The following is a 14008-nucleotide window of genomic DNA, read 5'->3' as shown; positions in this document are numbered from 1 at the left end:
GGCATAGGGCAGCAGTGCCACAAGAGAGAAGAGACATAGGGCAGCACTGCCACAAGAGAGCAGAGGCACAGGGCAGCAGTGCCACAAGAGAGAAGAGACATAGGGCAGCACTGCCACAAGAGAGCAGAGGTACAGGGCAGCACTGCAGCAAGAGAGCAGAGGCACAGGGCAGCACTGCAGCAAGAGAGGAGAGGCACAGGGCAGCACTGCAGGAAGAGAGCATAGGCACAGGGCAGCACTGCCAGTAGAGAGCAGAGGCACAGGGCAGCACTGCCAGTAGAGAGCTGAGGCACAGGGCACCAATGCCACAAGAGGGCAGAGGCACAGGGCAGCACTGCCACAAGAGGGCAGAGGCACAGGGCAGCACTGCCACAAGAGAGGACAGGGCAGCACTGCCACAAGAGAGAAGAGAGACAGGGCAGTAATGCCACAAGAGAGCTGAGGCACAGGGCAGTAATGCCACAAGAGAGCTGAGGCACAGGGCAGCAATGCCACAAGAGAGCTGAGGCACAGGGGCAGCACTGCCACAAGAGAGCTGAGGCACAGGGCAGCAATGCTTTAGGAAGTTGGCTCTGTATGCACTATTTCAAAGTAAGGAATAGTATGCACAGAGTCCAAGGGTTCCCCTTAGAGGTAAGATAGTGGCAAAAAGAGATAATACTAATGCTCTATTTTGTGGTAGTGTGGTCGAGCAGTAGGCTTATCAAAGGAGTAGTGTTAAGCATTTGTTGTACATACACACAGGCAATAAATGAGGAACACACACTCAGAGACAAATCAAGCCAATAGGTTTTGTTATAGAAAAATATCTTTTCTTAGTTTATTTTAAGAACCACAGGTTCAAATTCTACATGTAATATCTCATTTGAAAGGTATTGCAGGTAAGTACTTTAGGAACTTTGAATAATTACAGTAGCATATATACTTTTCACATAAAACACAAATAGGTGTTTTAAAAGTGGACACAGTGCAATTTTCACAGTTCCTGGGGGAGGTAAGTTATTGTTAGTTTTAGCAGGTAAGTAAATCACTTACAAGTCTCAGGTTTGGGTCCAAGGTAGCCCACCTTTGGGGGTTCAGAGCAGCCCCAAAGTTACCACACCAGCAGCACAGGGCCGGTCAGGTGCAGAGTTCAAAGTGGTGCCCAAAACGCATAGGCTTCAATGGAGAGAAGGGGGTGCCCCGGTTCCAGTCTGCCAGCAGGTAAGTACCCGCGTCTTCGGAGGGCAGACCAGGGGGGTTTTGTAGGGCACCAGGGGGGACACAAGTCCACACAGAAAGTACACCCTCAGCAGCGCGGGGGCGGCCGGGTGCAGTGTGCAAACACGCGTCGGGTTTTCAATGGTTTTCAATGAGAGACCAAGGGATCTCTTCAGCGGTGCAGGCAGGCAAGGGGGGGGGCTCCTCGGGGTAGCCACCACCTGGACACAGAAGAGGGCCTCGTGGGGGTCACTCCTGCACTGAAGTTCCGTTCCTTCAGGTGCTGGAGGCTGCGGGTGCAGGGTCTTTTCCAGCCGTCGGGATTTCAGAGTCAGGCAGTCGCGGTCAAGGGGGAGCCTGGGGATTCCCTCTGCAGGCGTCGCTGTGGGGGCTCAGGGGGAACAACTTTGGTTACTCACAGTCTCGGAGTCGCCGGAGGGTCCTCCCTGAGGTGTTGGTTCTCCACCAGTCGAGTCGGGGTCGCCGGGTGCAGTGTTGCAAGTCTCACGCTTCTTGCGGGGAGTTGCAGGGGTCTTTAAATCTGCTCCTTTGAAAGAAAGTTGCAGTCTTTTTGGAGCAGGGCCGCTGTCCACTGGAGTTTCTTGTCTTTCTTGAAGCAGGGCAGTCCTCTGAGGATTCAGAGGTCGCTGGTCCTTTGGAAAGCGTCGCTGGAGCAGGTTTCTTTGGAAGGCAGGAGACAGGCCGGTAGGACTGGGGCCAAAGTAGTTGGTGTCTTCTGTTCTTCTTCTGCAGGGGTTTTTCAGCTCAGCAGTCCTCTTCTTCTTGTAGTTTCAGGAATCTAAATTCTTAGGTTCAGGGGAGCCCTTAAATACTAAATTTAAGGGCGTGTTTAGGTCTGGGGGGTTAGTAGCCAATGGCTACTAGCCCTGAGGGTGGGTAAACCCTCTTTGTGCCTCCTCCCAAGGGGAGGGGGTCACATTCCTATCCCTATTGGGGGAATCCTCCATCTGCAAGATGGAGGATTTCTAAAAGTTAGAGTCACTTCAGCTCAGGACACCTTAGGGGCTGTCCTGACTGGCCAGTGACTCCTCCTTGTTATTCTCATTATTTCTCCTGGACTTGCCGCCAAAAGTGGGGGCTGTGTCCAGGGGGCGGGCATCTCCACTGGCTGGAGTGCCCTGGGGCATTGTAACACGAAGCTTGAGCCTTTGAAGCTCACTGCTAGGTGTTACAGTTCCTGCAGGGGGGAGGTGTGAAGCACCTCCACCCAGAGCAGGCTTTGTTTCTGTCCTCAGAGAGCACAAAGGCTCTCACCGCATGAGGTCAGAAACTCGTCTCTCAGCAGCAGGCTGGCACAGACCAGTCAGTCCTGCACTGAACAATGGGGTAAAATACAGGGGGCATCTCTAAGATGCCCTCTGTGTGCATTTTGTAATAAATCCAACACTGGCATCAGTGTGGGTTTATTATTTTGAGAAGTTTGATACCAAACTTCCCAGTATTCAGTGCAGCCATTATGGAGCTGTGGAGTTCGTTTTTGACAGACTCCCAGCCCATATACTCTTATGGCTACCCTGCACTTACAATGTCTAAGGTTTTGCTTAGACACTGTAGGGGCATAGTGCTCATGCACCTATGCCCTCACCTGTGGTATAGTGCACCCTGCCTTAGGGCTGTAAGGCCTGCTAGAGGGGTGACTTACCTATGCCACAGGCAGTGTGAGGTTGGCATGGCACCCTGAGGGGAGTGCCATGTCGACTTAGTCATTTTCTCCCCACCAGCACACACAAGCTGGCAAGCAGTGTGTCTGTGCTGAGTGAGGGGTCCCTAGGGTGGCATAAGTCATGCTGCAGCCCTTAGAGACCTTCCCTGGCATCAGGGCCCTTGGTACCAGGGGTACCAGTTACAAGGGACTTACCTGGGTGCCAGGGTTGTGCCAATTGTGGAGACAATGGTACATTTTAGGTGAAAGAACACTGGTGCTGGGGCCTGGTTAGCAGGGTCCCAGCACACTTCTCAGTCAAGTCAGCATCAGTATCAGGCAAAAAGTGGGGGGTAACTGCAACAGGGAGCCATTTCTTTACACAAACCCCCCCCAGCCCACAGGCCAGGAGACTCAGCCAAAGCTGGGAGAGTCTTCCTAGTCTGTCAGGCGAGGAAGAGTAGAGGAAATAGGCTGGTTTGTTGCAGGGCCTACTCTGCCTTACATCCTCCTGTTCAGGTCATTCCCTTTGGGGAACTGACCCACTTCCACAGTGATAGGACCTAGTCTGAACTGCCTCTTGTCTGTGCTTTTAATGTCTTCATCCATTTTCTCTATTTTGGGGTTAGAGGTATCCACCTCTGCTAATCGTATCTTAGCCAGGGTCACCCCTAGCTTACCCAAAGAGGTTACCCAGAGCTGGAGTAACCCCACCATGACCAATAGGGTCAGGGGGCCTAACTTGCTATTTGGCATGGGGTCTGACCACCATGCCAAGGATAGTGCAGCCATAAAGGCTAACACCCAGCAGAGGCCACTGACAGCTGTCAGTGCCCAGAACCACACCTTTAGCTCTTCACCTACAAGGGAAGGGGCTAAGTTACAGGCTTCTTTGGGTTCAGGGTGCCTGTCTGCTGTATTAGAGTGGGGGGTTACCACATCTTGTAGTAAACACCCTTCTTCCACTCTTTCTTCTGTTAGCTGAGGAGCCACCCACTCAGGCTTAACAGTTGCCTGACTAGCCAGGACTTCTTGTGGGTCAGGTTGGACTTTACCAGTGCCACTTTTGGAGTTCTCCCCTACTGGAGCAGAATCTCCTTGGCTTGCTGGAACCTTGGCTAAAGGTTGTCCACCCTTCCTACACTGTTTTCTTTTCTTTTTCTTCTGGGGCCTACTTGCATTTACTGCAGAGGCAGGACCTCCAGAATCCTTGGGAGAGGACTGGCACTGGACCAGTTCCTCTCTTGGGGGCTCTGACTAACCTCTGGGTAGTCATTTCCAAGGAGACAATCAAGGGGGAGGTCTGTACTGACTACCACCCTTCTCCAGCTAAAAGTCCCACCCACTTCTATGGGCACAAAAGCCACAGGCCTATCAGTGACCCTGTCTGGTCTAACTCTTACTCTGGCAGTCTCACCTGGGATGTACTGGTTTGAGAACACCAGCCTGTCATGCACAATAGTGTGACTGGCACAAGTGTCTCTCAGGGCAGTGGCTGGGATTCCATTCACCAGTAGGTGGTGGAAGTGTCTACTTCCCTCTGGAATCTCCAACTCACCTGTTGGGCCCTTTTTCCAGTTGAAGGCTATGAAGACCTCCTCATCTGAGGAGTCATCCCCAATGGCTACACTGGTCACCCCTGGGATTTTGCTAGGGGGTTTGTTTTTGGGACAAGAAGTGTCCTTGGTGTGGTGCCCTGTCTGTTTACAGTTATGGCACCATGCCTTAGTGGCATCCCAGTTCTTACCCTGGTACCCACCTTTGTTTTGGGTTGTGTCTCGGGGCCCACCCACCTGGTCTGGTTTTTGGGGGCCTACAGAGGACTCTTTTTCTTTGTTTCTAGTGTCACCCACTTTCTCCTGAGGAGGTTTTGTAACCCCTTTCTTTTGGTCACCCCCAGTGGAAGTTTTGGTTACCCTAGTCTTGACCCAGTGGTCTGCCTTCTTTCCCAATTCTTGGGGAGAAATTGGACCTAGGTCCACCAGATACTGATGCAACTTTTCATTGAAGCAGTTACTTAAAATGTGTTCTTTCATAAACAAATTATAAAGCCCAACAAAGTCATGCACTTCATTTCCAGTTACCCAACCATCCAGTGTTTTCACTGAGTAGTCTACAAAATCAACCCAGGTCTGGCTCGAGGATTTTTTAGCCCCCCTGAATCTAATCCTATACTCCTCAGGGGAGAATCCAAAGCCCTCAATCAGGGTACCCTTCATGAGGTCATAAGATTCTGCATCTTTTCCAGAGTGTGTGAGGAGTCTATCCCTACACTTTCCTGTGAACATTTCCCAAAGGAGAGCACCCCAGTGAGATTTGTTCACTTTTCTGGTTACACAAGCCCTCTCAAAAGCTGTGAACCATTTGGTGATGTCATCACCATCTTCATATTTAGTTTCAATCCCTTTAGGGATTTTCAACATGTCAGGAGAATCTCTGACCCTATTTAAGTTGCTGCCACCATTGATGGGTCCTAGGCCCATCTCTTGTCTTTCCCCTTCTATGGCTAGGATCTGTTTTTCCAAAGCCAATCTTTTGGCCATCCTGGCTAACTGGATGTCCTCTTCACTGGAGTTATCCTCAGTGATTTCAGAGATGTTGGTCCCTCCTGTGAGGGAAGCAGCATCTCTGACTATTATGTTTGGAGTCAGGGCTTGAGAGGCCCTGTTCTCCCTAAATAGGACTGGTAGGGGGGAATCTCCCTTCAAGTCACTATCATCATCCTCTGTGTTGCCATCCTCAGAGGGGTTGGCCTTTTCAAACTCTGCCAACAGCTCCTGGAGCTGTAGTTTGGAAGGTCTGGGGCCCATTGTTATTTTCTTTATTTTACAGAGTGACCTTAGCTCCCTCATCTTAAGATGGAGGTAAGGGGTGGTGTCGAGTTCCACCACATTCATCTCTGTACTAGACATTATGCTTCTAAAAGTTGGAATACTTTTTAAGAATCTAAAACTAGTTCTAGGTTCTAATTCAAACTTTCACAAAACTTTTAAACTCTAAAAGAAATGCTAAACGGGATCTAACACAAGGCCCTAGCAGGTCTTTTAAGAATTTAGAAAAATAGTTCAAATTGCAAAAATCAATTTCTAATGACAATTTTTGGAATTTGTCGTGTGATCAGGTATTGGCTGAGTAGTCCAGCAAATACAAAGTCTTGTACCCCATCGCTGATCCACCAATGTAGGAAGTTGGCTCTGTATGCACTATTGCAAAGTAAGGAATAGTATGCACAGAGTCCAAGGGTTCCCCTTAGAGGTAAGATAGTGGCAAAAAGAGATAATACTAATGCTCTATTTTGTGGTAGTGTGGTCGAGCAGTAGGCTTATCAAAGGAGTAGTGTTAAGCATTTGTTGTACATACACACAGGCAATAAATGAGGAACACACACTCAGAGACAAATCCAGCCAATAGGTTTTGTTATAGAAAAATATCTTTTCTTAGTTTATTTTAAGAACCACAGGTTCAAATTCTACATGTAATATCTCATTTGAAAGGTATTGCAGGTAAGTACTTTAGGAACTTTGAATAATTACAGTAGCATATATACTTTTCACATAAAACACAAATAGCTGTTTTAAAAGTGGACACAGTGCAATTTTCACAGTTCCTGGGGGAGGTAAGTTATTGTTAGTTTTAGCAGGTAAGTAAATCACTTACAAGTCTCAGGTTTGGGTCCAAGGTAGCCCACCGTTGGGGGCTCTGAGCAACCCCAAAGTTACCACACCAGCAGCTCAGGGCCGGTCAGGTGCAGAGTTCAAAGTGGTGCCCAAAACGCATAGGCTTCAATGGAGAGAAGGGGGTGCCCCGGTTCCAGTCTGCCAGCAGGTAAGTACCCGCGTCTTCGGAGGGCAGACCAGGGGGGTTTTGTAGGGCACCGGGGGGGACACAAGTCCACACATAAAGTACACCCTCAGCAGCGCGGGGGCGGCCGGGTGCAGTGTGCAAACACGCATCGGGTTTTCAATGGTTTTCAATGAGAGACCAAGGGATCTCTTCAGCGGTGCAGGCAGGCAAAGGGGGGGGGGGCTCCTCGGGGTAGCCACCACCTGGACACGGGAGAGGGCCTCCTGGGGGTCACTCCTGCACTGAAGTTCCGTTCCTTCAGGTGCTGGGGGTGCAGGTTCTTTTCCAGCCGTCGGGATTTCAGAGTCAGGCAGTCGCGGTCAGGGGAGCCTGGGGATTCCCTCTGCAGGTGTCGCTGTGGGGGCTCAGGGGGGACAACTTTGGTTACTCACAGTCTCGGAGTCGCCGGAGGATCCTCCCTGAGGTGTTGGTTCTCCACCAGTCGAGTCGGGGTCGCCGGGTGCAGTGTTGCAAGTCTCACGCTTCTTGCGGGGAGTTGCAGGGGTCTTTAAATCTGCTCCTTTGAAACAAAGTTGCAGTCTTTTGGGAGCAGGGCCGCTGTCCTCGGGAGTTTCTTGTCTTTCTTGAAGCAGGGCAGTCCTCTGAGGATTCAGAGGTCGCTGGTCCTTTGGAAAGCGTCGCTGGAGCAGGTTTCTTTGGAAGGCAGGAGACAGGCCGGTAGGACTGGGGCCAAAGCAGTTGGTGTCTTCTGTTCTTCTTCTGCAGGGGTTTTTCAGCTCAGCAGTCCTCTTCTTCTTGTAGTTTCAGGAATCTAAATTCTTAGGTTCAGGGGAGCCCTTAAATACTAAATTTAAGGGCGTGTTTAGGTCTGGGGGGTTAGTAGCCAATGGCTACTAGCCCTGAGGGTGGGTAAACCCTCTTTGTGCCTCCTCCCAAGGGGAGGGGGTCACATTCCTATCCCTATTGGGGGAATCCTCCATCTGCAAGATGGAGGATTTCTAAAAGTTAGAGTCACTTCAGCTCAGGACACCTTAGGGGCTGTCCTGACTGGCCAGTGACTCCTCCTTGTTATTCTCATTATTTCTCCTGGACTTGCTGTCAAAAGTGGGGGCTGTGTCCAAGGGGCGGGCATCTCCACTGGCTGGAGTGCCCTGGGGCATTGTAACACGAAGCCTGAGCCTTTGAGGCTCACTGCTAGGTGTTACAGTTCCTGCAGGGGGGAGGTGTGAAGCACCTCCACCCAGAGCAGGCTTTGTTTCTGTCCTCAGAGAGCACAAAGGCTCTCACCGCATGGGGTCAGAAACTTGTCTCTCAGCAGCAGGCTGGCACAGACCAGTCAGTCCTGCACTGAACAATGGGGTAAAATACAGGGGGCATCTCTAAGATGCCCTCTGTGTGCATTTTGTAATAAATCCAACACTGGCATCAGTGTGGGTTTATTATTCTGAGAAGTTTGATACCAAACTTCCCAGTATTCAGTGTAGCCATTATGGAGCTGCGGAGTTCTTTTCTGACAGACTCCCAGCCCATATACTCTTATGGCTACCCTGCACTTACAATGTCTAAGGTTTTGCTTAGACACTGTAGGGGCATAGTGCTCATGCACCTATGCCCTCACCTGTGGTATAGTGCACCCTGCCTTAGGGCTGTAAGGCCTGCTAGAGGGGTGACTTACCTATGCCACAGGCAGTGTGAGGTTGGCATGGCACCCTGAGGGGAGTGCCATGTCGACTTAGTCATTTTCTCCCCACCAGCACACACAAGCTGGCAAGCAGTGTGTCTGTGCTGAGTGAGGGGTCCCTAGGGTGGCATAAGTCATGCTGCAGCCCTTAGAGACCTTCCCTGGCATCAGGGCCCTTGGTACCAGGGGTACCAGTTACAAGGGACTTACCTGGGTGCCAGGGTTGTGCCAATTGTGGAGACAATGGTACATTTTAGGTGAAAGAACACTGGTGCTGGGGCCTGGTTAGCAGGGTCCCAGCACACTTCTCAGTCAAGTCAGCATCAGTATCAGGCAAAAAGTGGGGGGTAACTACAACAGGGAGCCATTTCTTTACAAATGCCACAAGAGAGCTGAGGCACAGGGCAGCACTGCCACAAGAGAGGACAGGGCAGCACTGCCACAAGAGAGAAGAGGCACAGGGCAGCACTGCCACAAGAGAGAAGAGGCACAGGGCAGCACTGCCACAAGAGAGCTGAGGCACAGGGCAGCACTGCCACAAGAGAGCACAGGGCAGCAATGCCACAAGAGAGAAGAGACACAGGGCAGCAATGCCACAAGAGAGAAGAGACACAGGGCAGCACTGCCACAAGAGAGAAGAGGCACAGGGCAGCACTGCCACAAGAGAGCTGAGGCACAGGGCAGTAATGCCACAAGAGAGCTGAGGCACAGGGCAGAACTGCCACAAGAGAGCTGAGGCACAGGGCAGTAATGCCACAAGAGAGCTGAGGCACAGGGCAGTAATGCCACAAGAGAGCTGAGGCACAGGGCAGTAATGCCACAAGAGAGCTGAGGCACAGGGCAGTAATGCCACAAGAGGGCAGAGGCACAGGGCACCAATGCCACAAGAGGGCAGAGGCACAGGGCACCAATGCCACAAGAGGGCAGAGGCACAGGGCACCAATGCCACAAGAGGGCAGAGGCACAGGGCAGCACTGCCACAAGAGACCTGAGGCACAGGGCAGCACTGCCACAAGAGACCTGAGGCACAGGGCAGCACTGCCACAAGAGACCTGAGGCACAGGGCAGCACTGCCACAAGAGAGAAGAGGCACAGGGCAGCACTGCCACAAGAGACCTGAGGCACAGGGCAGCACTGCCACAAGAGACCTGAGGCACAGGGCAGCACTGCCACAAGAGATGAAAGGGCAGCACTGCCACAAGAGAGCAGAGGCACGGGGCAGTAATGCCACAAGAGAGAAGAGAGACAGGACAGCACTGCCACAAGAGAGAAGAGAGACAGGGCAGCACTGCCACAGGAGAGCTGAGGCACAGGGCAGCACTGCCACAAGAGAGAAGAGGCACAGGGCAGCACCGCCACAAGAGAGAAGAGAGACAGGGCAGCACTGCCACAGGAGAACTGAGGCACAGGGCAGCACTGCCACAAGAGAGAAGAGGCACAGGGCAGCACCGCCACAAGAGAGAAGAGGCACAGGGCAGCACTGCCACAAGAGGGCAGAGGCACAGGGCAGCAATGCCACAAGAGAGTTGAGGCACAGGGCAGCAATGCCACAAGAGAGTTGAGGCACAGGGCAGCACTGCCACAAGAGGGCAGAGGCACAGGGCAGCACTGCCACAAGAGAGCTGAGGCATAGGGCAGCACTGCCACAAGAGAGCTGAGGCACAGGGCAGCACTGCCACAAGAGAGCTAAGGCACAGGGCAGCACTGCCACAAGAGAGCTAAGGCACAGGGCAGCACTGCCACTAGAGAGCTAAGGCACAGGGCAGCACCGCCACAGAAGAGCAGAGGCACATGGCAGCACTGCCACAAGAGAGAAGAGGCACAGGGCAGCAATGCCACAAGAGAGAAGAGGCACAGGGCAGCAATGCCACAAGAGAGAAGAGACACAGGGCAGCACTGCCACAAGAGAGCAGAGGCACAGGGCAGCACTGCCACAAGAGAGAAGAGGCACAGGGCAGCACTGCCACAAGAGAACAGAGGCACAGGGCAGCACTGCCACAAGAGAACAGAGGCACAGGGCAGCACTGCCACAAGAAAGCAGAGGCACAGGGCAGCACTGCCACAAGAGAGGAGAGGCACAGGGCAGCACTGCCACAAGAGAGAAGAGGCACAGGGCAGCACTGCCACAAGAGAGCTGAGACACAGGGCAGCAATGCCACAAGAGAGAAGAGGCACAGGGCAGCATTGCCACAAGAGAGCAGAGGCACAGAGCAGCACTGCCAGTAGAGAGCAGAGGCACAGGGCAGCAATGCCACAAGAGAGCAGAGGCACAGGGCAGCAGTGCCACAAGAGAGAAGGGACACAGGGCAGCACTGCCACAAGAGAGAAGAGACACAGGGCAGCACTGCCACAAGAGAGAAGAGACACAGGGCAGCAGTGCCACAAGAGAGGAGAGACACAGGGCAGCAGTGCCACAAAAGAGCTGAGGCACAGGGCAGTCCTGTCATAGGAGAAGAGACGGTTCAGAGTAATAAGGTCACTGACAATGTGAGGATCAGTGGTGCTCTGAGCATGGATCAAGCAAAGCTCAAAAGTGGCATTCTGACACACCACAACGCTTCTAAGATTTTATCTGATTGATGAATGTTTGGTGAGATCCTGTTTGGTGAGAGCTAGGATGTGGGCTCCCTCCTGCTCACAATTCCCTTGTTTAATCGCCCACCGCAAGAAGAAACCATCAGCATTCAGCCTTGGCCAGTCTAAATTCCAACCTTCCCAAAATCATCACCCACCAGACCGGCCTCTATCCTAGTGATTCTCCGGGGCTGAATGTTCCTCAGCAAGTCTCTAAGAACTGCCCTCTTATACTTTTTTAATTAAACCCCTTTCTAATGACTACTCATCCTTAGTTTAAAAGGCCAACAAAAGCAGCCACAAACACGTCAATATACAGCACATTCCCTTAATTAAACCAATTTTCAGGATAAAGCACACCAGCTGGCTAACTCTCCTCTCAGACTTTACTGTGTGCCTTCAAACTGTCTGAGCTCGTACCTGTGGTCGTCAGCTGTCCTCTCAAGCGCCGAATCTCCAGCATGGCTTTGTACCGCAAACCGTTGTCTTCGCAAAACTTTTGAGAAAATCCAGCAAATTCACAAGCCCCCACAGCTCCTAAAACATTAGTTACAGATTAAGCACAGAGGAAAACGTATCCCAAGCAACCTTTAATGAGACATCCTAAAGAACTTAAAAATTGTATCAGGAGACCCAATAGAGTTTAGAGTCATCTTTGTAAATACCATGGTCTCAAACACTATTGAGAAAACATGAAATGCACGTAAGCATCAGCTGAAAAATAGCATCAGTACCTAACATCACCATAAGGTCCCCCAGCTCCTGTGAGGGCCCCTGACCAGCCCAAATCCTTTTCATCTGGAGCACCCTGGCCTTCTTCCCTTTCAGTTTCTCCTTCTCGTCTTCACTCACGGCTGGCCTGAAAAAAGAAGAACATCTTGAAAAAACTAGAAGTCAAAATGTATCCCTACCAAGGTAACAGGAGAAACCATGCAGATGCGTCAGACGCGGCCACATCTACGGATTGTGCTATTTAGGTCACAGGAGCTTTTGATTGGGAGGGGGGGCTCGCAGACGCAGCTACTCACTGTCTTGCAATTGACTTGGTCTCTTAGAGTTTGTATACTAAGGACTCACAACATAAAACACTACTCTCATCCGGACAGGACTTTGATGGAGACCATATCATCCATCCCGACGTGCTGACATAGGTTTGACTAGAATCCGTACAACAATCAGGAGCCACGATAGAAACTGGCAGTGGAACAGTGTATCACAGAAGAGGTAATGAAAATGTCACTTACCCAGTGTACATCTGTTCGTGGCATCAGTCGCTGGAGATTCACATGTTCTGCATAGCTCGCCATCTGGTGTTGGGTCGGAGTGTTACAAGTTGTTTTTCTTCGAAGAAGTCTTTCGAGTCACGGGACCGAGTGACTCCTCCTTCTGTCTCCATTGCGCATGGGCGTCGACTCCATCTTCGATTGTTTTCCCCGCAGAGGGTGAGGTAGGAGTTGTGTTGTAGTAATAGTGCCCATGCAATGGAGTGACTAAGTATGTACCTATTTAAGGTTAAAATAATATATATACAAATGTACAAAGTTGAAGCTAACTTCCGAACTGCTACAGGCTCCCGGGGAGGTGGGTGGGCACATGTGAATCTCCAGCGACTGATGCCACGAACAGATGTACACTGGGTAATGAAAATGTCACTTACCCAGTGTACATCTGTTCGTGGCATCAGTCGCTGTAGATTCGCATGTTTTGCATAGCTCGCCATCTGGTGTTGGGCCGGAGTGTTACAAGTTGTTTTTCTTCGAAGAAGTCTTTCGAGTCACGGGACCGAGTGACTCCTCCTTTTGTCTCCATTGCGCATGGGCGTCGACTCCATCTTCGATTGTTTTTCCCCGCAGAGGGTGAGGTAGGAGTTGAATTGTAGTAATAGTGCCCATGCAATGGAGTGACTAAGTATGCACCTATTTAAGGTTGAGATGATACATATACAAATAGTTGAAGGTAACTTCCAAACTGCTACAGGCTCCCGGGGAGGCGGGTGGGCACATGTGAATCTTCAGCGACTGATGCCACGAACAGATGTACACTGGGTAAGTGACATTTTCAGTTCGATGGCATCTGTCGCTGTAGATACGCATGTTTTGCATAGACTAGTAAGCAGTTATCTCCCCAAAAGCGGTGGCTCAGCCTGTAGGAGTGGAAGTAGTCTGAAACAATGTTCTTAATACGGCTTGCCCTACTGTGGCTTGTTGTGCGGATAACACGTCTACACAGAAGTGCTTGGTGAATGTGTGAGGCGTAGACCATGTGGCTGCCTTACATATTTCTTGCATTGGGATGTTTCCTAGAAAGGCCATGGTAGCACCTTTCTTTCTGGTTGAGTGTGCACTTGGTGTAATGGGCAGCTGTCGTTTAGCTTTAAGGTAGCAGATTTGGATGCATTTAACTATCCATCTGGCTATACCTTGTTTTGATATTGGGTTTCCTGCATGAGGTTTTTGGAATGCAATAAAGAGTTGTTTAGTCTTTCTGATGTTTTTAGTTCTGTCAATGTAATACATTAATGCTCTTTTGACATCTAATGTATGTAGTGCCCTCTCAGCTACGGAATCTGGCTGTGGGAAGAACACTGGAAGTTCCACTGTTTGATTTAGATGGAACGGTGAAATAACCTTTGGTAAAAATTTAGAATTAGTCCTTAGGACGACCTTATTCTTGTGTAGTTGTATAAAAGGTTCTTGTATTGTAAACGCCTGAATCTCGCTTACTCTTCTTAGGGAAGTAATGGCGATGAGGAATGCAACCTTCCAGGTTAGGAACTGTATTTCGCAGGAGTGCATGGGTTCAAAAGGTGGACCCATAAGTCTAGTTAGGACAACATTTAGGTTCCATGAAGGAACAGGTGGTGTTCTTGGTGGAATAATTCTTTTAAGGCCCTGCATGAATGCTTTAATGACTGGTATCCTATAAAGGGAAGTTGAATAGGTAGTCTGCAGGTATGCAGATATTGCTGCAAGGTGTATTTTAATGGAAGAGAAAGCTAGGTTAGATTTTTGTAAGTGAAGCAAGTAACCCACTACATCTTTTGGAGTTGCGTGTAATGGTTGGATTTGATTAATATGGCAGCAGCA

General features: G+C 50.5%; 1 protein-coding gene across 1 annotated transcript in view; it reads right to left on the bottom strand.

Annotated features, from left to right (window-relative positions):
• The window catches only part of DHX37 (DEAH-box helicase 37), a 520920-nt gene that overhangs the window by 132708 nt on the left and 374204 nt on the right, over window positions 1-14008 (bottom strand). Inside the window, exons 20-21 of the mRNA XM_069215377.1 lie at window positions 11657-11781; window positions 11343-11459 (exon numbers count right to left, since the gene is read on the bottom strand). Of these exons, the coding sequence (XP_069071478.1) occupies window positions 11343-11459; window positions 11657-11781 (242 nt within the window). The remainder of the gene's footprint in view (window positions 1-11342; window positions 11460-11656; window positions 11782-14008) is intronic.

Source organism: Pleurodeles waltl, chromosome 11 (genome assembly GCF_031143425.1).
Source record: "Pleurodeles waltl isolate 20211129_DDA chromosome 11, aPleWal1.hap1.20221129, whole genome shotgun sequence".
Classification (NCBI taxonomy): Eukaryota; Metazoa; Chordata; class Amphibia; order Caudata; family Salamandridae; genus Pleurodeles; species Pleurodeles waltl.
Note: the sequence above shows the minus strand (reverse complement) of the source record. Positions and strands in the feature narration are given on the sequence as shown.